At 35.7% G+C, this 27,214-nt stretch overlaps 1 protein-coding gene across 3 annotated transcripts in view; it reads left to right on the top strand.

The window, feature by feature from the left end:
• LOC138698095 (ankyrin repeat and death domain-containing protein 1A-like) overlaps window positions 1–27,214 on the top strand; it is a 1,102,342-nt gene that overhangs the window by 791,731 nt on the left and 283,397 nt on the right. For all 3 annotated transcript variants that reach the window (XR_011331695.1, XM_069823807.1, XM_069823808.1), the window contains exon 6: window positions 16,010–16,108. Coding sequence is in view for 2 of the 3 variants with exons in the window: in XM_069823807.1 (XP_069679908.1) it covers window positions 16,010–16,108 (99 nt within the window). In the remaining variant the exon portion in view is untranslated. The remainder of the gene's footprint in view (window positions 1–16,009; window positions 16,109–27,214) is intronic.

Below are 27,214 nucleotides of genomic sequence, written 5' to 3'. Positions count from 1 at the left end.
GATGTTGATAAAGCGTCGTAAAATAACCTAATAAAATAAATTTAAATCACGTAATCTCGGGGGCCAGTTTACTTCACCACCACGCGAAATGACGAAGCCTCTGAACTTCTCCCACAAAAGGTCGGTTGTTTCGTGAGCAGTATTATACGTGGCGCCATCTTGCTGAAACCAGACGTTTCTGAGATCTATGCCTTCCAATCGAGGCCAAAAACAATCCCTTATCATAAGCCGGTACCGTTCTCCATTGACAGTCAGAGCATCTCCTCGTTCATCTTGGAAAAAATATGGACCAATGATTCCACAGTAGCTACCAAAATCCACATCAGATGGTAATCTTTTCGGGATGAAGTGGTCGTTCTTGAATGTCCAATGGATTCGCATTGCTCCAAAAGAGGAAATTTCGTTTGTTAACGAAACCATTCAATCAAAAATGGGTCTCTAAAGACGATCTTTTGGCTAAAAGCAGAGTAAACTTCCAATTGCTACATAGCCCAGTCAGAGAATACACGGGACAATCTATGGTCATTTGGCTTCAGTTCTTGAGTTAAAACAATTTTGTAAGGATTTAACTTCAAGTCCAGATTCTAAATCTACCAAGATGTGTCCATGAAAGACTCGATTCTTGTGCTCGCAAAAAAATTGATTTCCGTGAATTCTCGTGTACACTCTCACGAACGGCGACTATGTTTTCATTGGAGCGTTGCATCGTTCACGTACAGGCGTTTGATTTGCGACAAAACCAGCTGCCTTCAATTTTTCGAACAAACGTCGAATTGTTCTTTCGCAGAGACGATTACACACTCTGTATACTTCACGTAATGTACGGAATGCTTGATGTGGTGAAATAGGGCGTCCCATTCTCTTGAGGTTCGAAAACAACTTGAGATATTGGACAGCCAAGCATCGTCGGAATTCAAGTAGGTCCGGAGAGTCTCGTTCATGTATTTCTCTGAAGATAATCCAACCATTCACTATAGTCATATCCAGCATTCTATGAGAGAAAACAGAATGGATGGCTGTCCTCGTCAGGACACGAAATTACTGCAGAAATCAGTACAAGGGCCTTATGATTATACTGTATGTACAGTTTCCCTAGAAAAGGATGAGACGATTGAATATTCCTAAGTCTCAGATGTAAGACACTGCGCATGATCGGAGACCAGAGCACTGATACACAAGATAACGAATATTGAGTTACTTAAATTCAGGCTATTTGGTTTGTTACTAGCATCGTTCCGAAATTCACTTCAAAAACTGCAAAAAAAATGATAATATTACGTAAATAAAAGATAAATATATACATAAATCATATATTTAAATCGACAATGGACCTTCATGACTAGGTCGACACTCCGCACAGAAAGGAAAGCTTTCGTGTCGTTTCAATAGCTCAGACGCTAAGACTTCTGCGTCTCGTGTAAAAGAGTGTGAGTTCGATTCCTAGTCTACACAACGATTTTTTTTTTTGTTTAAATAACTTTGAAATAGCTAAATAACGTTGAAATAGAGTTTTACAAAGTCCTCAGATTAAGCGTTAGTGATCACAGACAATACAAAATTACAAGTTATAATATTGTAAACGATAATCTAATGAATGCATTTATACATACACACACATACAATGTAAATGCATATATATTAAAAACTAACAATTAAAATGAAATTAAAAAATATTCCTAAGCCACACAGACAAACTTTTACAAAGGTTTAGAGTCCTTAGGCTATGTCATTTGTTGAGTAGTTATTACAATATTTTATTAGTAGCTTTCTCATATGTGTAAGAATTGCACTCGCACAAAACAATTTTTGTTAAATGTGTGGCTTTGGATTATTTCATTCTCACCCCTTCAGTTGATTTTAACTATTTTATCTACGTGTTTGCAATAGTGTTTAATTTAATGTTCATTCTATTTTATTCATGTAATGATTGAATGAAAAAACGCTGTTGCAGTTATTGACTAATGACATATATTAATACTAATTATTAAATGCATCTGTTAAGTAACCAGTTGCAGTATCTTTTGCAATATCCTGAATGTTTAAGTTGTCAATAATATTTCTGTACTATATACTATAAGACATTAAAAGAATTCGCAATAGATTTGGGATCCTGTAGTTTATAATCACTGGTTTTAATGAAAAAATATTTTCTTTCTTAGAATATCTACAAGTTTAACTTCAATAATATTCCGAGTAGCTTTAATTGCATTATCTGAATGTTGTACTTTTCTATTCGAATGTATTCTATTTCCCTCTTTCATAATGTTTGATAAATTACACCGTACTTCTTGTAGTATTTAAGAACATGAGGATCATTAGATTGCAACTCATTACATATAGATTCTTCTTTTTAATACATGAGAATTTTAAGTCCCTGCGTTATCTACATGTTTTTACTTTCGAATTTTTTCACAACATTGAGTGGAGAACATCCACTAAAGTGATTCTGAAATTAAAGTGAAAAATACAATACATTTACTCTTAATATCAGTAGTACCACTATCATATACGTTTTTCCAAGATTCATTTTGTAGACATAAATGTAAATATTCACTAGATACAGCATTTACGATTCTTTTTTAGTTTTTAAATTAATATTTTGAAATTGTTCAGTGACATTGGAAACACTTAGGATTTGTTTATCATGTTCAGACAAGCCATTGATTATAGGTTCTGTCGAATAGAAATTCAGTCTAATTCTGTGTACAAAACTTTTATCAATGGCTGTGCTACTTCAGCTTGTATGCTGGTGGGAAAATGGCTCTACGACTAAGGTTTCCAGTTTTAAGGAGTGAATTTAATTTACTTTTACGGAAAAGTTCCTAGAGTTAATCTATGTTTATGTCTCTACAGATCATAAATTCCATATGAGATTTCTAAAGTCTTTTCTTTACAAATTCAATGTTGGCTATAAATATTAATAAATAATGTAAGAAATATGAATGATTGTAGTTAGAAGTCTGATTTACATTATAAAAAGCAAGAAGTTACATTCCGCGGCAACATTCGCACTTTCGATGTTTGGTTTTGTCGTCCAACGCATAAGCACGGACCTATTCAATTCTTATGTTAATAACATAGAATTTAGCTGTAGCAATGTGGTGTCATAACTTGGGATTTGTTTACTTAACGTAATTAGATTTAATTTGATTAGTTTCGCAACAATAATTGGACTTCCTGTTATATCCTTTATTGAAATATTTAATTCAGGGTTGATTTATTAACTTTTACTATGCAAGATGCCCCTTATTTCAATAATTCTATATCACGCTAAATAGTCATTGTCTACACTAAAGTATTATCGTCATCCCTCATTTCTCATCGTAATGGCGTACCGACGTGACATGAGACAGCGAGTTATAGCTCTAGTTGAGGCTGGATATGGGGCTAGATCTGCTGGCCGTTTGGTCGGTGTTCCTGGAAGTAGAGCCGCGAGGGGGTTCATTGTTACAAAATTCAGGGGAGGTCAAAAATCGCCCTATTCCTGGGCGTCAGCGGATTTCTTCATTGGAAGAGGATGCTCTCTTATTCGAGACAGTTCGACTGGACCCCTTTCGGACTGCTAACGAAATAAGAGCAGCTTCTAACTTTCCTGGTTCTTCACAGACTGTGATCAGCAGGTTGAGGAACCGCGGTATTAGGAGCCGGAGGGCTGCGCAAATGGAAATATTGGGGGAAGCACAAGCTGTCAACCATCTTGCCTTCGCTACCAATCGAGTGGATTTCGATTGGTGAAATGTATGATGTTATGTGTACAAGATTTTAAGTTAACGGGTCTCTTTTTGTTTTTTATGATTTTTGTTTCAGGAAGAATACTTTTAACTTCCAAGTAAGATTTATTTACTTTTTGGCGAGATTCAGCCCACTTGTAGATAAAAAAAATTGGGCATAAATTATTCCATATTTTTCGACAAATTATACAGTCGAGGAATTCTGAACAAATTAATTACACCTCAATAAAAAAAAAAGAGTTTTACCTGGGATCGAACACGAAACATTTCGGTTATACGGTGGAACCGACACGCTGCTATATGAGCTACCGAGACAAGACAGTGACAGCAGCAGTCCAGAATGTAGATCCGATAGCAGGCATTTGCCATTCGGTACAGAGAAGCAATGATATTTTGTTACCCGAGCTATGTTGTGAAATCGTGGCCTTAAATGACTGTCTTCTTCGTTATCCTTATTCTGATCCTTGTCCTTGTTGTGGTCCTTGTAACAATTCTTGTTCTATTTGTCATGGTACTTATCATTATACGTCGATATCGAGTGAACAGCGCTGTAAAACTTTAACTTCCGACAACCAAGAATCGTCTCATTCTTTTTAAGGGTAACTGTACAATAATTTGTGCATCTCTAATATCACCTACATTTAGTCCAAATACAATAAATTCAAGATGGTACATTACATTTCATGACCGAAAAGAAAAGTGTAACTCACATTCATTGTATTTATTGCCTTCTGTGAACGTAAAACACAACTTCAAGTCACGAGATTCACTTACACAGTGATTACAAACACAGCCAACACAGATCTTATGTAGTTCGATATTTTCACTAGGAACAGTACTCGCAATGGCTACTTTTCTTAAAAGTGTCCAGATCTCCCAAAATGACCTTATTTATAATGATCAATAATATTGAATTAATGTGACGCTAGTTAAAAAAATGTAATGAAGTCGAGTGTGCAAGGGTCTATAAATAGATCACTGAGCGTTAATGGGTAATTGTGTATTTTCATGTCGTACACACTTACAATTATTGTGCACGATAATGTGAACGAACTAGTTCATATCTTGAGATAAAGTCAACCATTGTCTTGTTCCTGTTCTCCTCTTTAATATTTTCAGTCACTGCAACTACCTAACAACTTTTAATTAAACATATGAAACGGGGTTGTGTCGTTACTCACCAATAGCAGTCTTCGAATGTTTCCCCATCAGATCCTTCCTCGTGAATGCAGAACAGAAATGGCCATTCTGAAAACATCAAGATAATTTAGTTTTGAGAGCCTATATAGCCTCTTATGAAATATTTGGCACCTTGCTTCATTCATGGAACTTCAAAAATTGATTTTCGGAATAATTAACAACATCTAGTTCGCTGTTAACAGTGTCTGATGAACTAGCTTCTATAATTAATTTATCTACAAAATTTTCCACCAAACCAGCCTCTTCCAAATAGTATTTCCTTTTTCTAAATTACATCATATCTACAGTACCCCTCCTAATCTTATTTCACTACTGATTATATTTGTATTACTTGCCAAATCTTGTGATAACCTGAGCGAGACATCACCCATTACATTGTGACTGCTAGGCGGTCTGTAGAATACGCCTATAGGCACAGCCGCACTACTGATTTAATTTATACACAATTCACAAACTGTTGCAGTTGCAAAGAAATCCACATGAAGACTTTTAGACGGTCTGTAGAATATAGTTGGTACCAGGTTGAAATTCATAAAAAAAATTGAGAGGAAGGAAATTTGTCGTTGACAAGTTTTGTTTGCTTTTTCTTTTTAACAATTATAACATGTGGGTTTAAAGTTTGTCATAAAGTCATTTATTGTTATTGTTGTGTTAACGTCCATTTTAATTACTGTGACACCTGACATGGCATTTTGAAATGTTGGTATCATGACAAATCTTTCTATCCTAGCTTATAACTTAATAGGTACCAGATAATTTATAAATAAATATCAAAATCGCGCCATGAAAACAATAGCAACAAATATTTATGTAAACAACAAACGTACCGTGTAGTATTTCTGGCATAGTTCTAAAAAGCAGTTTAAAATGTTTTAATATAGCCTACTGTTTTTATATCAAAGGATAACTTTTTATGTTGAAATCCAGGTGATATTTTACAAACTACAATCAAAATAAGTTTACTATAGCGAATTCACTCTAGTGGAGAAAATACTTTGACCACCGTACAGAAGTAAGATTTCGGAAATGCAATTTCAGGAAAAAATATCACTGCTCAGGATGGTATGGTACTAATAATATTGAAACACATATTCAAACAATCAAATCAATCAATCAAACTCCTGTATATCCTCATGAGGAGCATAGGGCATTCACAAAGTGCCTCCATCGGACCCTATTTGTAGCCAACTTCTTCACTTCGCTCCATGTTTTCCCCTCCATAGCAATTTCCTCCAAAACTGTTCTCTTCCATGTATTTTTTGGCCTTCCTCTTGTTCTACTACCCTGGGGGTTCCAATCCAAAGCCATTCTTTCTACTGCTCCATCTTCTTTCCTGATTGTGTGCCCTATCCAATTCCACTTTCTTATTTTGATTTGTATTGTGATTTCTTTCTGATTTGTTATCTTCCATAGTTCTGAGTTTGTGATTATATCTGCCCATCTAATTTTTTAAATTCTTCGTAAACATCTATTAACAAATGTTTACAGTTTATTTTGTATAATTTTACTTGTTTTCCATGTGTCACAGCCATATGAAACACATATTCAGAGAGGTGAATTTTCTTTTTCCGATTGAGAATGAAAATAGGAGTCCTAAATCCAGAAAGAAGGAAATTCTCTCCCCTCCACAAATTCGAACACTGGTTGGTACGCAGTCTCCTTACCTCGAATCTAGCATTCTTTCGTTCGGATGATGAACTGTAATACAAAGTACGGACCATGAAAATCTAAAGGGTGTTTCTAAATTAGACAGACAAACTTTGGGATCGGATAGATAACCTTCTTCAAACAGTTGTCAAGGAACCCATGGGCTGCGACACTTTCTTTCAGAGCAAGAGGGGCTTATTTCATTACATGGTTCGATCGTACAGGAAGGGATTGAAGTAATTAGTTACGTGAAAAGTGAATAAATAAATCATTAAAGTTACAGCCACAATTTATTGACCCAAACATATAGAAAAACACAAAGAAAACAAACCGAATGAAAAGGAAAAACACTCACTTCAGTGTTAAATTAGCAGTCTGGATCCATTGCTTTGTCTCATCACTACAACTGCTGGAACACACGTCAATTGACTTCCAGAGAAGCATTGCATTGATATGCCATACTTTGTCGTACCCTAGCAAGACGCTAGGCATTTCCCTGATTTCACCTACTGTGCAGACAATGCGTATTGCAAGATCTTCCTTAGGGTCAACGACGATTTCATAAACCACATGTAGTAATCAAATTAGGTTAGTGCATGATACCGAGCTCAGGAAATAAACAAACGCGGTCGAAGAATGATACTGCGCTGAAAGTAAACAAACTGGGTAGTATCGTTAAACCACTCTTGCGCTGAAACGAAGCGTCCGAACCCATGGGTTCATTCACGAAAAGTGTTTAAAAGAAAGTTATCTATCCGATCCAAGAGTTTGTCGGTCTAATTTAGAAACACCTTGTATATACGTATAGTTAACTATTTTCTACCGACGTCCTCATATAGTTACATGGTACAGGCATTGCTCAGTGAAAGTTTAATTTTGATCCTTTCCTTAATATTTTATTGTTCTTTTGCTGTTATGATCCTTTCACTCTGTATGAGTATTTTAAGTTACACACAGGTCTGAACTGAACGTCTGCAGTAACATTCATAATGAATCGAAATGAATATAGAAGAATCATTTATCATTAAAAACTATGAATATCAGAGTAATGAAATGAAGTACTTGGAAGACAAACACGCATACAATGAAGATAGAATGGTAGTATAAACGTGACACAATGGCTCGTCACGTCAGACTGTTAATTATGACTTGAATGACGGTGACAAGAGAATCCACCTGCACCGTCCATCACAACGGCAAACCAGTGCTGAGCGCAACCATGAAATCAACTGTGCGGCTTGCATGCAAATGGGTGTAATATGATAAATAACGAGAGCACTTGCGATCCGCGGACTACATGACGTCACTACCGTGTAGTGGTTTTTCATTATCAGACGCTAAAAGCTCAGATTAAATTCCAAACGCTGCGTATCTGATGAAATTGTGTTATTGCACAACTCCATTTAATGTGCTACGAACCGTAAATCATGTTTCATCTCTTGGAAAAAGTTCTTGGTACGATTAGTCGAAGCTAGATACCTATTCTTACCATAAATAGTATACTGTAACATTTGTAAGTAAGAAAGATTTAAAATATTCAATTATTACGAGTATGTTTTAAATACATACATTGCATTCTTATATCATCAATCAATTTTAAAATTCGTCTTCGCTTGATTTCACTCATAATTGAAGCGTCAGCTGGAACAACGTTGTAAGTTACAAAATTTTCATTCGGCGTGTTTCCGTGTAATAATGTTGTATGTCATGTTAGCTTGCTATGATCTTTGGCTTGCAACTGTCCATCAATGTAGTACGTGAAATTTGTCCACTCAAATGTTTGCTACCCTATAAGAACAACGTTGTACGTGTACACATTTTTGCAGCTCCTGTAAATTTTACCAAATGTAACTTATAACTTTGTTCCAGCCGACGCTTCAATTACCTAACCTCAACTCTGGGAGCACGCATGATCTGAAGAGAAAATCCGCCATTCCTACATGCAGAAAGAGCTTGAGACTGTTGATATTGGAGTTTTTAATCTCGAAGTCCATGCCTTCACTCCATACTAGTTTGCAATTCAGAGGTTCGATTTCAGAGCTGTCAGGTATTAATTAATCTATTGTATAAATTGTGGAGCTCGGACGTAAAACATGGTAACTGACATTCTGGTCAAAAATGAGATAATATGTAGCGTATAATATGGTATATTACATTCTGCGTCTAATGCAGTAGTTAATTTTCCAACATCTCAACAGATGGCAGAAATATACAGATTTTACTTTCCTGGTAACCACACAAATTGTTGCATGTATAAATTTTTACCTACCTAATAACTTCAAAACACTACCATTTACCATGTTTTACTCTCGAACTCCTCAATTATTCTGACACATATCTCTATAGGTACCCATTCTTCTGCGAACTTGAGCTGATGGAGAGCCTTTCTGAAAACTCCAAAGTTTATCTTGAAACAAGTAGGTGCCTAATTCCTTGGTAACTGGCTCCAATGTAGTCTTTTGATGCACCTCAGCTATTAAAGGTTTAGCATACACCTTTGCAGATATCTTCACCTCCTTTTCACAAGAATGAAGAATGATGGATTTTCATACCTGAAGTGATGGACCTTAACACAAGCCTCTCGTACACTAATAATAATAATAATAATAATAATAATAATAATAATAATAATGATTTATTTTAGCTGGCAGAGTTAAGGCCGTAAGGCCTTCTCTTCCACACAACCAGCAAAAAGTGTATATACATATGCATGAACTTACAAAGAATTCAACAATTTGATTTAGATGAGAGTTACATGTATACAAGAGTTATTTACGAATTAAACAACAAAATACTATGAACTATTAATTAAACACTGAAATAAACTGGGTAGCAGAATTAAACTAAAATACATAGAATGTTAATATATTTCAAATTATATTAGATAATAGAAAGAGATTATTATGAGACAATTTTGAAAGTGCAGCACAATCAGGATGATGTCTAAAGAAAAAAAGCAACAGTGTAGTCAGTAAGATTTTAAATCAGTATGATTGGAGTGAAATGCTAATAAGGTTATCTTTTAAGCTGTTCTTAAAGGTGTTTGTTGTCTTGCAGCCCCTAATACTTTGTGACAAGGAATTCCATTGACGCGAGGTGGATATTGTAAAAGATGAGGAATAACAAGATGTTCTATGAAGAGGTATATTTAGCGTGCCACAGATAAGTGATCTGGTATTTACGTCGTGGTTAGAGTATAGATAAGAGAAACGAGACGAAAGGTAATTTGGTGTTGAGGTGTGCAGAATTCGAAAGAGTAAAGACAAAGAGTGTAAAGTTCTGCGTTCTTTAAGTCGGAGCCACGAGAGACTTGCGAAGGACGGTGATATGTGATCATATCGTCGGATGTTGCACACGTATCTGATGCACATATTCTGAGCTCGCTGTAACTTGACTGACAGTTCAGAACTTAGATCACTTAACAAAACGTCACAATAATCGAAGTGCGGCATTACTAGGGTTTGTACTAGGGTAAGTTTTAGTTGCTGGGGCAAGAAGTTTCTCAAGCGACTCACAGAGTGAAAGGACTAATAGTATTTTGAAGACAGAAAGTCTCTTGAAAAGTGAAAATCTTTTCACATGTGAAATGAATTCTCTTGTGTCCGCTTTGTGCGTACCACGTGAGTGTACGTTTTGACATAATATATTTCGTTTCCTTTCATTATTCACATGAAAGTCCACTTCGGAAGTAAACAGATTATCAACACAGGGATAGGCGCCTGGCCTGTTCCAGTTTCAAATTATCTGTCATGTTAATATTTAATATAAATTGAGAGGCCCAGTGGAAAATAGGCCCATGCCACATTGCTATCGATTTTTAGTTTCTTCGATAATCCGACAGATCCTGCCATCTAGCACACGTTTTATGAACTTCCCGTCTTGTGGCTTGTGTCTACCGGACATGATAAGCATTTATAAATGCCTCTTATTTACCTAAAGAGAAAATCTAGGTGAAATAAATGCGCATGTCACACTGTGTGTTGCCTTCATAGAACAGTGACTCTGATTGGAGAACTCGTACGCAATCACCCAATTAGATGCTATGTACTATCCCTTGTTTACATCGTTCATAATATGGAGAAATCGTGTAACAAAGAAATTAAATCATTTTTTTGCCAAGAAATGTTCTCGTAATACACATCACTGAAAGGATAATGAAAGGCAGATATTAAGAAACATAGTAGGCAGTATGAAGGTGATAATGTCGGCGAAATGAGTCCAGGATCCAGCACCAATTCAACTCTGAATATAGAGTTAAGTGTAATTAAATAAGACATAGCTTACAGACCTACGTGGTATGAAACATGAAAAGAAATATATTTCAAATTTTAATTAACTTCTTTTGTGTTTAGATGTTTATTAAAATATCCAAGAGAGGAAATAGCATGCGACTTCTCCATGAAGTATTTTAAGAAGGCTATACATTTCAAAGTGCATTCTGTTTTTGGAATTCGTACTAATCATTTCACGTGTTGAAATTAAATTTTTAGGTTAGGTGTCATGAACCGTAAACTCTTCAGTCAAGTTAGTCAAAGTAATGAATTTCATGTTGCCAGACAAAATAAATTTTAATATTAGATCATACTAATCCTAATTAACAACATAATATGCGAGAAGTCCAAGAGAAAAATAAACTAATTCATAAATTATTGGACTATTTAGGAAACACCACACGTCATAAAGATGAGATGTGGTAAACAAGCAAGACATTATTATTATTATTATTATTATTATTATTATTATTATTATTATTATTATTATTATTATTATTATTATTTCAATACGCAGCATTGTCATTTTACACTCTTTGGTGATATTTGGTATTAGTTGGCAACACTGAAGAGAGGGTCAAATTAGACTTTTAGGAACTACACTTAAGTGATCCTCACTATACAGTATACACTAGCAGGCATGTGTCGGACTGTTCTTTGCACTGAAATTGTGATGATTTTAGCTTAAATAATATCATATATACGTAAATTAATTAAGAACGACTTATTTTTAAAGCTTTCAGAAGGAAAGGGGCACTAACTCTTTCTGTAGGCAGTCTATTCTATAGATATTTAAATGCATTCTTCCGAAAAAAAAGTATTGTAGCACGCTAATAACTAGGCAAACCGATAAAATAAGGAAATATATTTCGACAGTTGCAAAATTTTAACTTATTTTCTTAATACCATATATACACATAACGTAATATGTAGTAACGTGGCTATATACGTAACATTTCTATACTGCTCTTTTCCAGTTCACACTAGGAGACAAAAATAATGAGTACACTTGAATACTACCCACGCATGCAGTCGGCACTAACAAAACGCTACAAATAATAACAGTTTGAAAGCGGGAACGAACAGCATCATGGCAAGGATTAAATCTAATTGCTGTATGGTCGTGGTGTGTGAGACAATTACAGGAAAGAGAGCAAGAGAGGGGCTCAGTGATACAGATGGTATAAATTCGCAGGAGAGCTGAGGGCAGTTTCATGTCCGAGCTCTTGATGCTAACTGACCCTGCTAACGAAAACTAGTACAATTATGCCTGACTCTTATTTTTTTTACACTCCTGCATATTACCAGAAATTACGTAAAATTGGGCACAGTGTAGATCTTCTAACTTTATATCCTATAGGGTGAAACGTAACCATTTCTCTCCCCTATTATTAGCCTAGGCCTACATAATATGCTAGTGGATTACAGTTATTTTCTAGTTTGGTTGAATTTTTTTGCTAACTTTGTTTCGAGTTTCGATACTGACATACACTGTAACTGGCAGCTACTTTCTATTTGTTATGTTGATAACATCGTTTTACTTTGACTATTACACTTTTACTACATCATACTACTTTTGACCAATAAAACGGTACGAAAGGACGTATTTCAACCAATCATGGCTGCTTATCGCACAATTTTATCGCGACCCTAGCATTTGTTTAATTTTATCGCATCCCTAGCATTTGTTTAATTTTATCGCGTTCCTAACATTTGTTTCTTTGTTTGCCAACATTTGAAACTGCGCTGATCTGGACGTCAAAAAAAAAAAATAGAAAATTACAAACCACTCCAGTCAAATATGACTCGCATTGGCATTCAAGAACAAGAATTAATAAAAATCACTGATCATACCTATGCATCTTCTGAAATTCTATTTACAAATAAATGAAGAGCACCATTCGGAAATCCTGAATAAGTTGAATACACCATGTAGGCCTACATCAACGAGTTCCACTTCTATTACGCACACGTCCAATATAACATCAATTGAACCACCAACCACATTCAAATTTGAAAATTGTACATTCAATAATTATTCCTTTTAAAATTATTCATGTATATTTTTATGTCATCGTCGTTAATTAAAACTTTTCTAACACTTGTGTATATTATTTAGGTTATGTTATAGCTTCTGCTATATGATATTATGGATAGTCACGTCTCAGAGATTGTTTAATATTAAGATTTATTGAAAATCATCTGTCAAGTGACGTTGATTACTGGGATTCGGATAATTGAAGTGGAATGCAACTGTTTTAATAAAAATGAAACTGAATCAACAAAGCCTTCTTGACTAGTGACACAGCCATCGTGATATAATCGAGAACTTCTCGACGAGAAGGCATTGCTAGTAATCATAACTCACTACTGCCATCTAGCATGTATCTAGCGTAATATTTGTAATGTTGAGATGGTACAATAATACATTTGAAGACAGTTGTATTTTCGTAAGTCAATTAATATTTTATTGTGTTGGAGTACTTCGTTACTTCTAATCTTTATATACTTTCTTCTAATCGTGTAATAGTCAATTAAATCCCACTCGAGCTTTGATTTTCTCTAGATAAATCAAAACCTCTAGTGAGATTACTGTTGATAAAGCTAAACGTCCACGAAACGAATGTTACTAAAGCGCTTTCAGAATAAGAAGGCATATAAGGCGGAGCTAGTTCAGGCCGTTCTATATCTATTAGCCAATGCTAGTGAGGCGGTGTTTCCCAGTTAAATCGTCGCGAAGCCTCGCTGAAGTGTTGCGTATTTCTTTCTTTCTTTCGCGCACAATAGTTATACCCAGGATTGTACAGGGACATCATTTTATTTTTACTTCAATTTTTATTGTACCCGAGTTTTTTAATGTACTTCACTCCCACCCCTTCTACTAATGAAGTTCAATCGTCCTCCACACAGATCCAAGACCGCATATACAGTCATAGTAGCCTTACGGTCTTAGTAAACAGTACGTTCCAAAAATATGTTCGCGTTTTCCAGTGACGAAAGAGCTTTCAATATTGAATCATTTTCGCACAGGTACTGTCGTCCATTTGCCTACGTCGTATCCCGGTTTCCCCCACCAGCTTTTATTCGCCAGCTAGTGGCTGGGCTGTCTTTGCCCTTTTCTGAGAACATTAATTTGTTAGGGATTGGACGTCTGCGTAATATTATACCCACACAACTGTTTAAAATAACTTAAATAAAAGGGCCTCGTTAAATAATTAACTATCGCGTGATTTCCCCCCTTTCTACGACCCTACGACATAACCACTTGGACGGACAGTAGATAGTATGTCTGAGTAATTTTATCTTTTCGGGTCGGGCGGAACTGAAGATTGAATTTACAGTACGTGAGGTACACTTTTACAGAGTAGATACAGAATTATTTCAACATAAGTTACTAGTACGAAGGACGAAACTGGTAATTGGGATTAGGTACAATAGTCTATAGTGTGATAATATTCACATTAGAACTGAAGCCTGTATCGAAATGAACGGCCACCATTAAAAAAAAAATGTGTTTAAATATCCATATTATGATTACTTTTAAATTTAACTTCATTCTCTATATTGTACGCTAATGTGCTGTAGACAGTGTAATATACACTGCATAATGAATACGTCCGCATGGATAACTCAGTTCGTGAGTAAAAACACTCATTGTTAATACTGTACTGTATTTTGATTAAACAAAAACCTAATGAAAATTACCAAACTCAAAATCGCGATATTTCCTAGTTTACGTAAATGGATGAACTACTTTTCTTCCCTCCTATACCTAGTAAAGTGATTTGTTTGTACATTATGCCAGTATCATCGAACTCCAGTCGTGGAAGGGGGTAGCAAACAACATTGATCCAAAGGTATAGCCAGGTTAATATTAAAAGTGTTAGTAAAATAAAATGATGTCCCTGTATTTTAAGCTGTATCATTCGATAGAGCTTCGAAATCTGAATCTGAAGGTACAAGAACGGAATTCGTACGTCACCTGGTTCGCATGTTATCGCTTAAACTGGTAATATGCTGTGAAGTCTCTCTCTGTAAACAGAGATAGATTTGATTTCTTTTCAAATTCTGACGTGGACTGTTTTCTGTGTGTACTGAAGAGCCTTTATTGAACAATAATAATTAATACAGTAGCAATGTCTCTTGAAAAAATTCAAGTGGATCTAGTGTTTCGTATGTTACACGAAAAAGGAAAATTCTGCACTCACGGGCGAACTTAGGCTATGGTAGAATTTACACTTTTCATCGTAATATTACACAGTGTAAGAAGAAATATCCTCCTTCCTTTTTCAATTATTAATAATTATAAGAAAAAAGTATTAACGAACTCCCTTAAGAACAATGAAACTTTTTAAGATGAAACAAAAATTAATTACATTTCCAGTGGCACAACGACGGGGATGGTGAGATGGTAAGGTTTACCCCCAAAAATTTAGAGATGTAAATAATACAATTTTTACACTCCTAAAATATTAGAAAGCTTTATAGTATAGTGTTTACCTTTCTTTGTGGCCAAAATTTGAAGTTTATAATTTTTATTTTATTTTAATGACATAGAAAAACTTCAAAGTCATTTTACTATAGTAACAAAAATAACAAAATTCGAGCTATTGCATTGAGGACACGAAGTTGATGTTCTTTTTGTCTGTTCAAAACATCATAACAATGAATTGGACGGAGTTACGCAATAAGAGTCTAAGCGATAGACACCTGTTTTCGAGTATTGACCATTAAAGTAAATCTGGTTATTTATTAAACATTTTACATGCTTCATTACATACACTTAGCCCATATTATTGGTAGAAATTTACAACCTTCTTCAAGGTAATCTACTAATCCTATCACTTAGGAATGAATGCGTCGATATTCAGCGAAGTCTATGGTGAGATTCTTTCCAGCGTCCGTTCCGTTCAAACATAACGTTTTGGTACGGTAAACATGAAGAAATGATCATATCCAAGAACTTTTTGGCCGAGTTTACACATCCAGTTATCGAGTAGGTCTATCCCAAAACTATTTGGCGGAATTTACAAACTCCGATTTGAGCCATCTACGCCAATCTTTAATGTTTTTACCATCTTGTAATCCAGTCTTACTTCTGACTCATTTTCCGGTGCTTGTCAGCGCACAAGTTGCATTATGATTCTTGTTTCTGTGCAGTACGGTATGCGACCCATCCTGATGGCAGCCTGGCACGGACATAAAGACGCGGTCCAGATGCTCATCAACTGCGGCGCCAACGTCGTGGCCGTCAACAAGGTACGTCACCACATTATGGCTGTTTCTATTATTTACAAGCTGCTACTTAATTTCTCAGGGGAGAGCCGAAGTATGCGTTGAACTTAATGGAAGCCATCTCATATTACTGTAATATAGGCGGCACGAATTAAGCAACACCAATGTTAATGTCGGAACAGCTTTAATGAGGATAATTAAGAGTTTTCCGCGGTTTCTACGCAAATTAATTAATACATGTCAAAAGTTCATAGTCTCTGTGTTTACTACTTCGTTGCATATTTCTATAATATTTTTACAGAAAATTTTCACTGGCGCCTATAACCGCTTCACTTTAAATAATCATCACCAGAGCTGAGATTTCTTTAACCAAAACATAGAAAATAGGTTAGTGGTATCTAGACTATAGATGCATTCTGACGTATAGAGTTAAGAGCGTACACTCGCAATGAGAATACGATATCAAAAGAAGTCGTTCCGTAAAGGTTTGTTTTCCTTACTCAGTCCATGAACATTTAATTTATTACGAGCACAATCGCTAGTCAGAAAGTAGTCTTACGTTGTTCAGAAATACAGCAGAACCCCGATTATCCGTCACCCTATTAACCGATCAGCGGATTATCCGACTGCCTTTCTCTCACTCTTTTCTTTCTTTGCTGTGGAAAAAAGTATGTGGTGCTATACTATTAGTACCTATTCTTTTCTGGAGTCTGTAGTTATAAGCCTTTATCCTTAGATATTGCTACTGCCGGCAATAGGAATAGTTACCGGTAGGCCTACTTGAAGGTGTTTTTCCCAAATTGTAAAATAGTCACTACCTGCTTTCAAAGAAATGGTTCAACAAAATTTAGAGCAAACCCGTGCAGCATTCAGTCCCTGTTCTACTGTTCGAGTGCCTGTACTTCATAATTTCTATGCAAAATATCTTCCATGGGTGTAAAAAAATGTTTTGCTAAGTATCGAAATAAAAATACAAATAATTGATCTGTTTAGGAAAAGAGAAACCGCGGCTCATCTCGCATCAGAATACGAGCTTGGCGTTACAAATGTGCGCGATTTAATTAAAACAAGGATAACTGTATAAAGTCCGCAAATCTACAACAGGAAACCTCTACTATTCCTATCCTTCCGCACAGAATCAACGCAAGGAATTTACTTGACTTTTATAAAGCCATTGTTGACAATCGGACTTAAGTTAGTGAACTTCTGGTTCACATTCTAGACCAGGGAGGAAATTATGAAACTGTGTTATGCACTTAATTTATGAAAATATTTTATGGTACGGATTATCCGATTTTTTCGATTAACCGTCCAGTCTACCCCCTTCATTACCACGGATAATAGAGGTTCTACTGTATGCCGAAAATAAGAAAACACAACATGCAACAAATATTGGTAAACAAATTTGGCTGGGAATACTTTTGTGTGAAAGGGTGTAATATATTTTGTAAAGTGGAAATAAGAGCGGAAAAAAATAAATTCACATTGTAATTCAAGAAGACATAGTGAACATATGAAAATTCATGTTAAAACACAACTGGAAGAACCCCCGTTTACCTCACGGAGTACAAGTACCCAACAAGACTTTTTACCCGATTGCACCTCTTTTTCTTTTGATACAATCAGAATGTATATTGTAATTTATTGTCATGAAGATCAGTGAACCATATACTGGTATTTATTATGCATATAAGTACATTTTATTTATGTATGTCAAACTGTAATTACCAGTTTTTGTTATTCATAGAAGTGTATTGTATTTATGTATTTTATTTAATTATTTTTCAAAGTTATATGAAGTTTACTGTGTTAAATTCCAGTGCAAATGTTGCTCAATAATGAACAATTTAGTACACATAGAAACTTTGTTCACTGACCTGCTAGAAGATTTTTCACCCTATTGTACCCGTATACACGTGAGCACTGCTTTCGAATACGATCGTAAAGGTATTCTCTGTCTCTTTCTTTCCTCTATAAATATAGTCGCTGAGTCGTTTACGTCACCCCTCAGGTTAAAGGAATCTCAGCTCTGATCATCATCATTATTTTCATCATCATCATCATCATCATCATCATCATCATCATCATCATCGATATTTATTGGTTGATAACAATAGATTTAATCTAATTGCAAATATCCATAGCGAATAAAAATTGTACGTAGCTGTGTCAGGATAGGCATTCTTGGTCCATGCGTTTTGTTTACAAACATTAACTAGTTGTCGCGTATCCCCCAGCCGAAGTATATTCAGTTCCTATCGGCTGTACTGTCCATTCACTAATGTTCTAGCTAGGAGGTGGGGAGCGCTCTTCCCAGCAGGTAGAGTTTTAGCTAGTGGAAGGGAGTAGTGTTTACCTAATCTATCTTATACAGCTATACAGCCTATCCTAATACAGCTACTTTATCCGAACCGTAGTCACAACCATTATAAATTTTTCTGAAGAAGACCAATAACAGGTCGAAACATGTAAACCAGCTACGATAGAATTTAACACGAGAAAGTCATATAATATATATTCCGAAATGTTTCTCACTGAATCTGAAGAAGATTGATTTTTCTCATAATATGGTACGGTACGCATTACGTCATATTACACTTTGTATTCTGAGTAAGGTCTCTTAACGTAAAACGTTTATGCTCAAGAGTTAAATGAAGAAAACTTTATGGAAGTTTCAACATCTGGCGTCACTTTCTTGGCAACGGTAGCGAATTAGGTATGTCAGGCTATTAGTTAGCAATATGAGATAAATCACACTATTGCTTAACAACGGCAACGAATTATGTCGCACTACTACCGAGAACCAGATGGGGGACGAGTTCAAGTTGCAGCTAGAAGGATTGTGGAACAGAATAAGACTCCAAAGAACTCGGTGGAAGGACGTAGTCAACCAACTTCGAGCGGCAGCAACAACCAGTGCTAGTGAAATTGTGGACAATAAAACTAGGAATGTAAATATAGACCATCAGGTCGGCTCTTCTGATGGTCAAGACTCTTGCCACCCCTGCCCAAGCAGGAGGCCTTGCCCCACTGGGATCTACGGCTTTTATTATTATTATTATTATTATTATTACTATTATTATTATTATTATTATTATTATTATTAGGCCTATTATTATTATTACTACTCTTCAGCAACGAAGCGAGTTACGTCACACTACCTGTAACAGTTGGACGAGTCCACTCAGCCAAGGTGAGTTGGCGAGTAAACGGAATAATCCTAATAATGTATTTCTTATGCATCAATAAAGTGAACTAACAACTAAAATAAAATAAAAAATATAGGCCTATAACATTCGAAAATCTAAACGGCAATTCTACAATAATTGAATCGACTTTTGCAAAAAGGACATGTGTTACATGTTTGTCAAAATCGGTTTTATCATGGAAACTGTAACTTAATGGATAGCCAATTGAATAATAATATGAGTAAATTATAACATATATCAGACACATTTGTAGCTAACTTAATGTAAGAAGAATATTAAGTTCCAGTTTAAAGTTTCCTGTCAGCTATTATGTTTTTCTTGAATATCTCAAAACATTAAATTTGTAACGTGTCCTTTTTTCAGAAGTCGATTCTATACTTGCGACACTTAACATTCTGTACACTATTATTTAAAAAGTAAGCTTACATCCTGAAGCAACAGTAACTACAGTGACATCATTTTATTTTTACTTCAATTTTTATTGTACCCGAGTTTTTGGATGTACTTCACTCCCACCCTTTCTACTAACGAAGTTCCAACTGTCCTCCACACAGAACCAAGGTCGCATATAGTAAACAGTACTGAGTTAATGAGTATAGTACGTTCCAGAAATATGTTCGCGTTTTCCAGTGACGAAAGAGTTTTCAATATTGAATCATATTTTCGCACAGGTACTATCGTCCGTTTGCCTACGTCGCATTCCGTCCCCCCCTTCCGCTTCTGCTCGCCCCTCTGTAAAGGCTAGTGGCTGGATTGTCATAGCTCTTTTCTGAAAACATTAATTTCTGATAAGAATTGGACGTCTACGTAATATTATACAACTGTTTAAAATAACTTAAACAAAAGGGCCTCATTAAGTAATTAACTGTCGCGTGATTTCTCCCCTTTCCTGCGACATAACCACTTGGACGGACAGTAGATAGCATGTCTGAGTAATTTTATTTGTGCGGGTCGGGCAGAAGTGAAGATTGAATTTACAATACGTAAGGTACTCTTTTATAGAATAGATACAGAATTATTTCAACACGAGTTACTAGTACGAAGGACGAAACTAGTAACTGGAATTAGATGCAATAGTCTATAGTACGATAATGTGCATAAAAGAACTGAAGCCTGTATCGAAACGAACGGCCACCATTTTCAAAAATGTGTTTAAATATCCATATTATGATTATTTTTCAATTTAACTTCATTTTCTATATTGTACGCTAATGTGTTATAGACAGTATAACATACACCGCATAATGAATACGTTCGCATGGGTAACTCAGTTCGTGAGTAAAAACACGTATTGTTAATACAGTAGCCTACTGTATTTTGATTAAACAAAAACCTAATGAAAATTATCAAACTCAAAATTGCGATATTTCCTAGTTTACGTAAATGGATGAACTACATTTCTTCCCTCCTATACCTAGTAAAGTGATTTGTTTGTATTTTATGCCGGTATCATCGAACTCCAGTAGTGGAAGGGGGAAGCAAACGGTGTTTCCGGTTCTGAATCGTTAATCCAAAGGTATAGCTAGGTTAATATTTAAAATGTTAGTAAAAATAAAATGATCTCCCTGTAGAACAAATTGTGGGTAGATTGATCTGTGCGTATTTGAGAATCACAAGTTACAAAATTAATTTTGTATTCGGTAGAACCACAAGGTGAACGTTAGTAACAATAGGCAAATCTTGTGATCAAGAGGAGAAGAATGTACTTAACATAGAACAATAATAACAAAGTAATAGTAGCTAATCATCATCTTCATTAATTCTTTGCTATAACGGTGATATGGCATAGAAGAAAAATCCTTGTGGACAAACAATATAGGTGAACGAAAAGGGAGTGGACAGAGAATTCGTGGATATACACTTAAAATGGATCAAGAGGTCTGATCATTGCAGTTACTACGCATACGACTTTCCGCTGACGCCGATCTAGCCCTGTCTGACTCACTCTATACTTTCGTAGATCCTCAAGTTTCTTCTTAATTTCGTTGTAATTTGCGTAACTAATCGCTGTTGCATTACTCTTGCTATTATGTACAGTCAGTAAAAATGTCTCCGTACACCAGGCTCACATATTAACATTTCTGAAAAAATGTGATTAAATATATAATAAAAAAATAAATTTTATTAGTACGTGAAATATACTCGTTTACGGTTAATAGGGCCTACCTACAGAAAACAGCGCAGTTACCTCTGTACATTTTCTTGTAAACACGACACAACACAACTCAAAAGAAAAGGAGAGTACATAAAGTCTCCGTACGGACAGCACTGGTGTAAGAGAACCTGTGTTTGTTATTCAGAAAGGAACAGAATCAGTATAGAACTGCCTATGACTGTAGTAAGGTAAGACGCAGCAAAACTTGGGACTGCAATGGAAATACCAATACCAAATAGAGACAATTGTTGAGTTGAGAAAGGAGGAACAGTCGATAAAAAATATCAGAAAATGTAAAAAAAAACCTCTTCTGTACAATATGTGTTTGAAAGGTACAATGACACAAAATAACTGGTTAATAGAAGTCGATCAGGACGATCCAAGAAACTGGAATCCAACCATAGACGGGCAGTATTAAGATCCGTCAGAGAAAATCCGAAGATAATTACATAGAGACTGGCGGCCATGGTTAAAGAAGATTATGGGGTAGAGGTGGTATCTCAGACTATACGAAATGTCATAAAAGACGAAGGTTACCATGGCCGAGTTGCCCGAAAGAATCACTATGTGAGCAACGTTAACAAGCAGAAGAGATTGGCTTTCGCAAAGGAGCATTTTAACAAACGGCAGGATTTTTGGAATTCAGTCATTATCTTCAGTGATTCGGATGGTAGGATAATGGTACGGAGAAAGCCAAGTGAACAATTACAGAGCAAAAATTTGTGCCCTACTGTAAAACATGGAGGAGGTAGTGTTTTTGTTTGGGGCTGCATGAGTGCTGCAGATTTGGGAAATTTGTTTTTGTGGACGGGACTATGGACTGAATACAATATTTCAGCATCCTGAACGAAGACCTACACGACAATGCTGAAAACCTCAACACCACTGAGACATTTATCTTTCATCAAGACAATGACTCTGAACATACTGCCTCAAATGTGAAGCTCTGGTTACTGTACAATACAAAAAACAGCTCCTTACTCCTCCCCAATCCCCCGACATTGATCGCCATGACAAATTTACGAGATGAAATGAAACGAAGGCTGAAAAAACACAAAATAAGAAGCAAGCAACAATTGAGGGAAAAATTCTAGAAGAATGGAGCAACATTGAGCCAGAGGAAACAAGATAACTAGTACAAACAATGCCTAAACGCATGAGGGATGCAATATAAACAAAAGGAGGTCCAACTGTTCACTGAATGAAGTGCGGTTGGTGATTTGAATGCATATAAACTGTAGTGTTCGGAGACTTTTGTATTATTATGTTTTTGGTTTTCAGTTTCATTTAATGTAATTTACAAGTTTGTTTGTTTATTTTTCAAACTATTGTACATAATTCCGTTAGTACACATCAGGATAATCTATACAAATGGAACTTATGTACAATGTTATTATGTAAAAGAGAATAAATTGTTAGGTTGTACGGATACATTTTTTACTGACTGTATATATGATCTTGTGCTGGTTATTAATAAGTAGTACTGTAGATTATTACGTAGAAGAATTGTACCAGTCATATACCTCGTTGTAGTCAATGTACAGACGTACTGAACCGAAAATGTTAAAATGACATTGTAACTGGTAATCTGATCTGTAATATATATTAAATTGTGTATTAGTATTAAATTTTAATTTTGAAAAAACTATACCTAACTTTGTACTGTAGCTATATTCAGAATCTACTTACATATCAAGTTTCATGTGGTTGTACTGTATGTGTTGGCCGTGTGGCTTTGGTGATTCGACTGAGAGTCAATCGGTGCTGTTTTCCGTGTAAGGATATTATGTGGGACTATTTATAAATAATTATACAATATACATTGAAGCAGTAATTAGGAGAGGGAGAGACCGATTTATTAGCGAAGTGATATCTCCATATTTTTATGACATGTATTCGCGGGGATGTTCTGGCGACTTCGTTAGAATTAGCTTCCCACACAGGTGTTTCGTCACTTGTCAGCATCGGACAGATTTAGGGCCACCTTGTGCGTGATTGTATATAGACACTCGGCGATGCGTAAAAGCCGGAGTTAGACTGGACCCGTGGGAAAGCAATTGCAAGCTTGGGTTTTCCAAAGAACGGGTATTCTTGAAAGATCTACAAACTAATTAGATGTTATGGGAAATCCAAAGTTTAAATTTAGAGATGACGTATTTCGCGCCCAATAAGAAGAGATCTTGGTCCAGCTTATGAAGTCACTTTGGACCAATAGGGAATAGATTTTAGGCCGGTTAAGTGACGTAGTTTTTAACCAATAGGATAGCTAGTTTTAGCGTAGGATAGGTTTTTATAAATAAGGGTGACGGGGAGCGGAGATCAATCACAACATCTCATCGTGTCGGCGGCCCTACATACAGGGCACAATCACTACTCCTTTTCGTGTCGACGGCCCTACATACAGGGCAGAATAACTACTTCGTTTCGTGTCGACAGGATAACTACTTTTCTTCGTGTAGACGGCGCGACATCTTTTTTTTCGTGTCGGCGGCCCAACTTAATAGTCTTTCTTCCGGCGAAGACTCGATAGTTAGAACTTTGTCATCGGCGAGACCACTCGTCAACGTTTAGGAGCTTCGATCATAGTGTACTGGGCAGAGTATTGAATTTATAGTATCGGATAGAGCTTATTCAGAGCTGCCATAGAGTCGATGCAGAAGTGCGACCAACGATTGAATTATAAGTAAGCCGGAAATACATACTCTAGGGTTTACCAAGTGAATACGACAATAAACTTATAGTTTTGGAGTTTACACTGCCTTTTATATAAGTAGCCGGCTTGGTATTATTCCCGACATCATCCTTCACCACAACCGTACCTCTGCTACCCTGAGTGAATCTCACGCAACACCGTGACGCACCCACCCTCAAATGGTCTCCAACGTGGGGCCACAATAACCAACCCACCCTCAACATAGAATACCAAGTCAAACCAAAGGTCACAAATAACACATATGCTTGATTTTCAGCATTAATTTGAATTAAGTGCAACATTAACTATTGTAAATAAGGCATACTTATGTATATTTGTGGGTTTATTCATACGGACAAAATTGTTAACAATTTTACACACATTTTTACTATTGGATTATATAACTTCTGTTAGATGTATGACATATATTTACGTTTATCATAATGTTGTATTGTATAACTATGTAAGACTTTATTCAGATTTTTATATCGTATAATTAGTTGCCTGTTGATACCATAAAGGCGAAAACGTTAATAACCAAATGAATATGATGTAATAACTATTTTAATATGCTACTTACATTTGTATGTTAAGTCATTTGACTGTAATATAATTAATTTATATTGATATTCTAGTCTATTATCCGGTGAAATATATATTGCCTCGTCTGTTGCTCAAAAACTGTTAAAACACGGCGATCTGTTATTATTACTCATTAATTCATCTCTGTCTGTTCACCATATAAATACTTCTGCTATTTCTCCCCCCTCCTACTGATACACCATTTCCGTATATTATATACTGACTTTTCTTTACTATTACCCCCTTGTTTCACACTACCTGCTCTATTCACATTCTCCATACATCCCCTTCTTTTCACCGACCCTCCTTTCCCCCCCCCCACTGTCTTCTTTCCTGGATTCATCATTCTCCAACTGCTGGCCTATAACTGCAAGGTCTCCATTGCTCACATCATAGAAGTCTCCACTTTCCAGATTCTCCTCTCTTCTTACGTGACCTTGAGGTGATACCATTACTGATCTCATCCAAGTGTCCATTTCGCTCCTTCCCGCTTTGTTCCTGACTTCAAGTACTTCACTGTAAACTTAGCATTCTCCAATCTTCTCTATTTTCCGTCTTCCTCTTAGTCTCCATATACTACCCACATACAGTATCTTAATGTTGTCTATCATCTGACATCTTCTTCTGCCCCGAACTTTTCTCCTGTTCACCATTCCTCTCGATGCATCCTTCAGTAACTAGTTTCTTTTTAGACAGTGACTCGGGCAATTTCTTTTTCCCTTTATGATCATTTTCAGCATTATTCTTCTTCACCCACGCACTCTTTCTACTTTGTAGTACAGCTCAAATTTCATAAAGAAAGTATGCAGTTGTTTATATTCAGCACATGGATGTGTTGGATGTTGCCTGGTAATCAAAATATCGGTATGAAAGACTTGTCTTCTCTTTCCCCATTTAACCAGCACATCACAAAGTCAAAAAATACACCCAGAATAAAGTTCATGTATGCAAGCACCAAACAACAAAACAACAGATATCAGGGAATGTAAACGTCACCGCAGTTCACCCACTACAGACAAGCGAGTAACGACAGGCGATCAGAAGAGTCTCCTTTGCCATGTAAAATTAATGATGTAAGTTATTACTAAAAACTGTTGAAAACTTTGCTTAAGTTAATTACCGGTACACGTATTCGTTCTTCGTCACTTGAGATGGTTTCATCTGTATTATACCGGTGTTTAATTAATGTACGTTAAGGATATATGGTTTTCTTTTGCGGTATTTAAAAATACCGAATAAAAACTAGAATTTATTGACATTTTCAGTACCTAGTTACACGTTCTCCGAAAATACCATTCACATTTACACTCTGAAAAGTGAAGTATAGGTATGGTTACACTCTTAGGTCAGAACAGAGATAAAAATAGTAATTCGTCCATAAATTTTTCGACGGCCGGTTTGTTCATTTGGTACAGCAGTTGATATACGGACTGAAAGATCTCAGTTCAATCCCGGGTGGTGGTAGTATATTTACACTTGCCAAACTTACAGAATGACCCCAGGGTTACACTCAGCCTCCTAAAAAATTGAGTACAGCGTATTTTCTCCATGAGTAAAAGACGGGCAGAGCATGATGCTGATCACAACCTCATCCTAGTGCCGATATTACAAAAGCATGGACTTCTACTTTCGAGGCCTCCATGGCATATAAAATGGGAAACCTCTACTTTATATAAATCTTTTAACTGGTGTCAAATCTGAGTTAATTGGAGCTTTTGGTTGTATTGAAAAGTAACTCACTTATAGGCCTATTCAAAATATTGATTGGTATACTTGCATTAACAAGCGCAAGAGGAAAAACTAATTGTCTGTAGTAAATGCATGAGTGCTGCCTCATTTATTGACAATTTCACGAAATTATGCTAATAAGATTAAACCACGAATGCAAATAATGCAATTTAATAAGATTATTCAACGAATAAAATTACATAACTTGAAAAACCGAATTACTTACGTAAATGATAATTTTTATAAAACACAGCAATGCTTGTAATGAAGTTCGAAAACAAACTGCTATCTATAACGGCGTACTAAATAATACTGCCAACTACCCAGAGCGAAAATACGAAACAATACTTAACCTCAAAAATAAGATAAGCTGAAATGTTACATTAACATAATAAAAATAGGCCTACGAAAAGTTTTTACAGACATTTATTTATTAGGCTACTTGAAGTTACAATTATTTAAAACGCAATTTTCAAAGCTAAATTTTGTTGACATTTCTTGATTTTCTGTTATTTTCTGATTTGTAAGATGAGTCTTATCAGAGACGACGCTTCCTTACAAAGCGTCTTATCAAGAAACACAACTGTGATTGGTTGATTTTAAGACGGTTCTGAAATGTTATTGGCCAATATCGCAAATTCATCCTACAAGTTGAATAATCTTTGAAATATAATTAATGCTTTAATAAAAATATTTATAAACACTAGTACAGTGGATTCCGCTTAATAGGACCACGTTGGGACCATGCTTTTTGGTCCAATAGC

Source organism: Periplaneta americana, chromosome 4 (assembly GCF_040183065.1).
Source record: "Periplaneta americana isolate PAMFEO1 chromosome 4, P.americana_PAMFEO1_priV1, whole genome shotgun sequence".
Classification (NCBI taxonomy): Eukaryota; Metazoa; Arthropoda; class Insecta; order Blattodea; family Blattidae; genus Periplaneta; species Periplaneta americana.
This window is presented reverse-complemented; position numbering and strand designations above follow the sequence as displayed.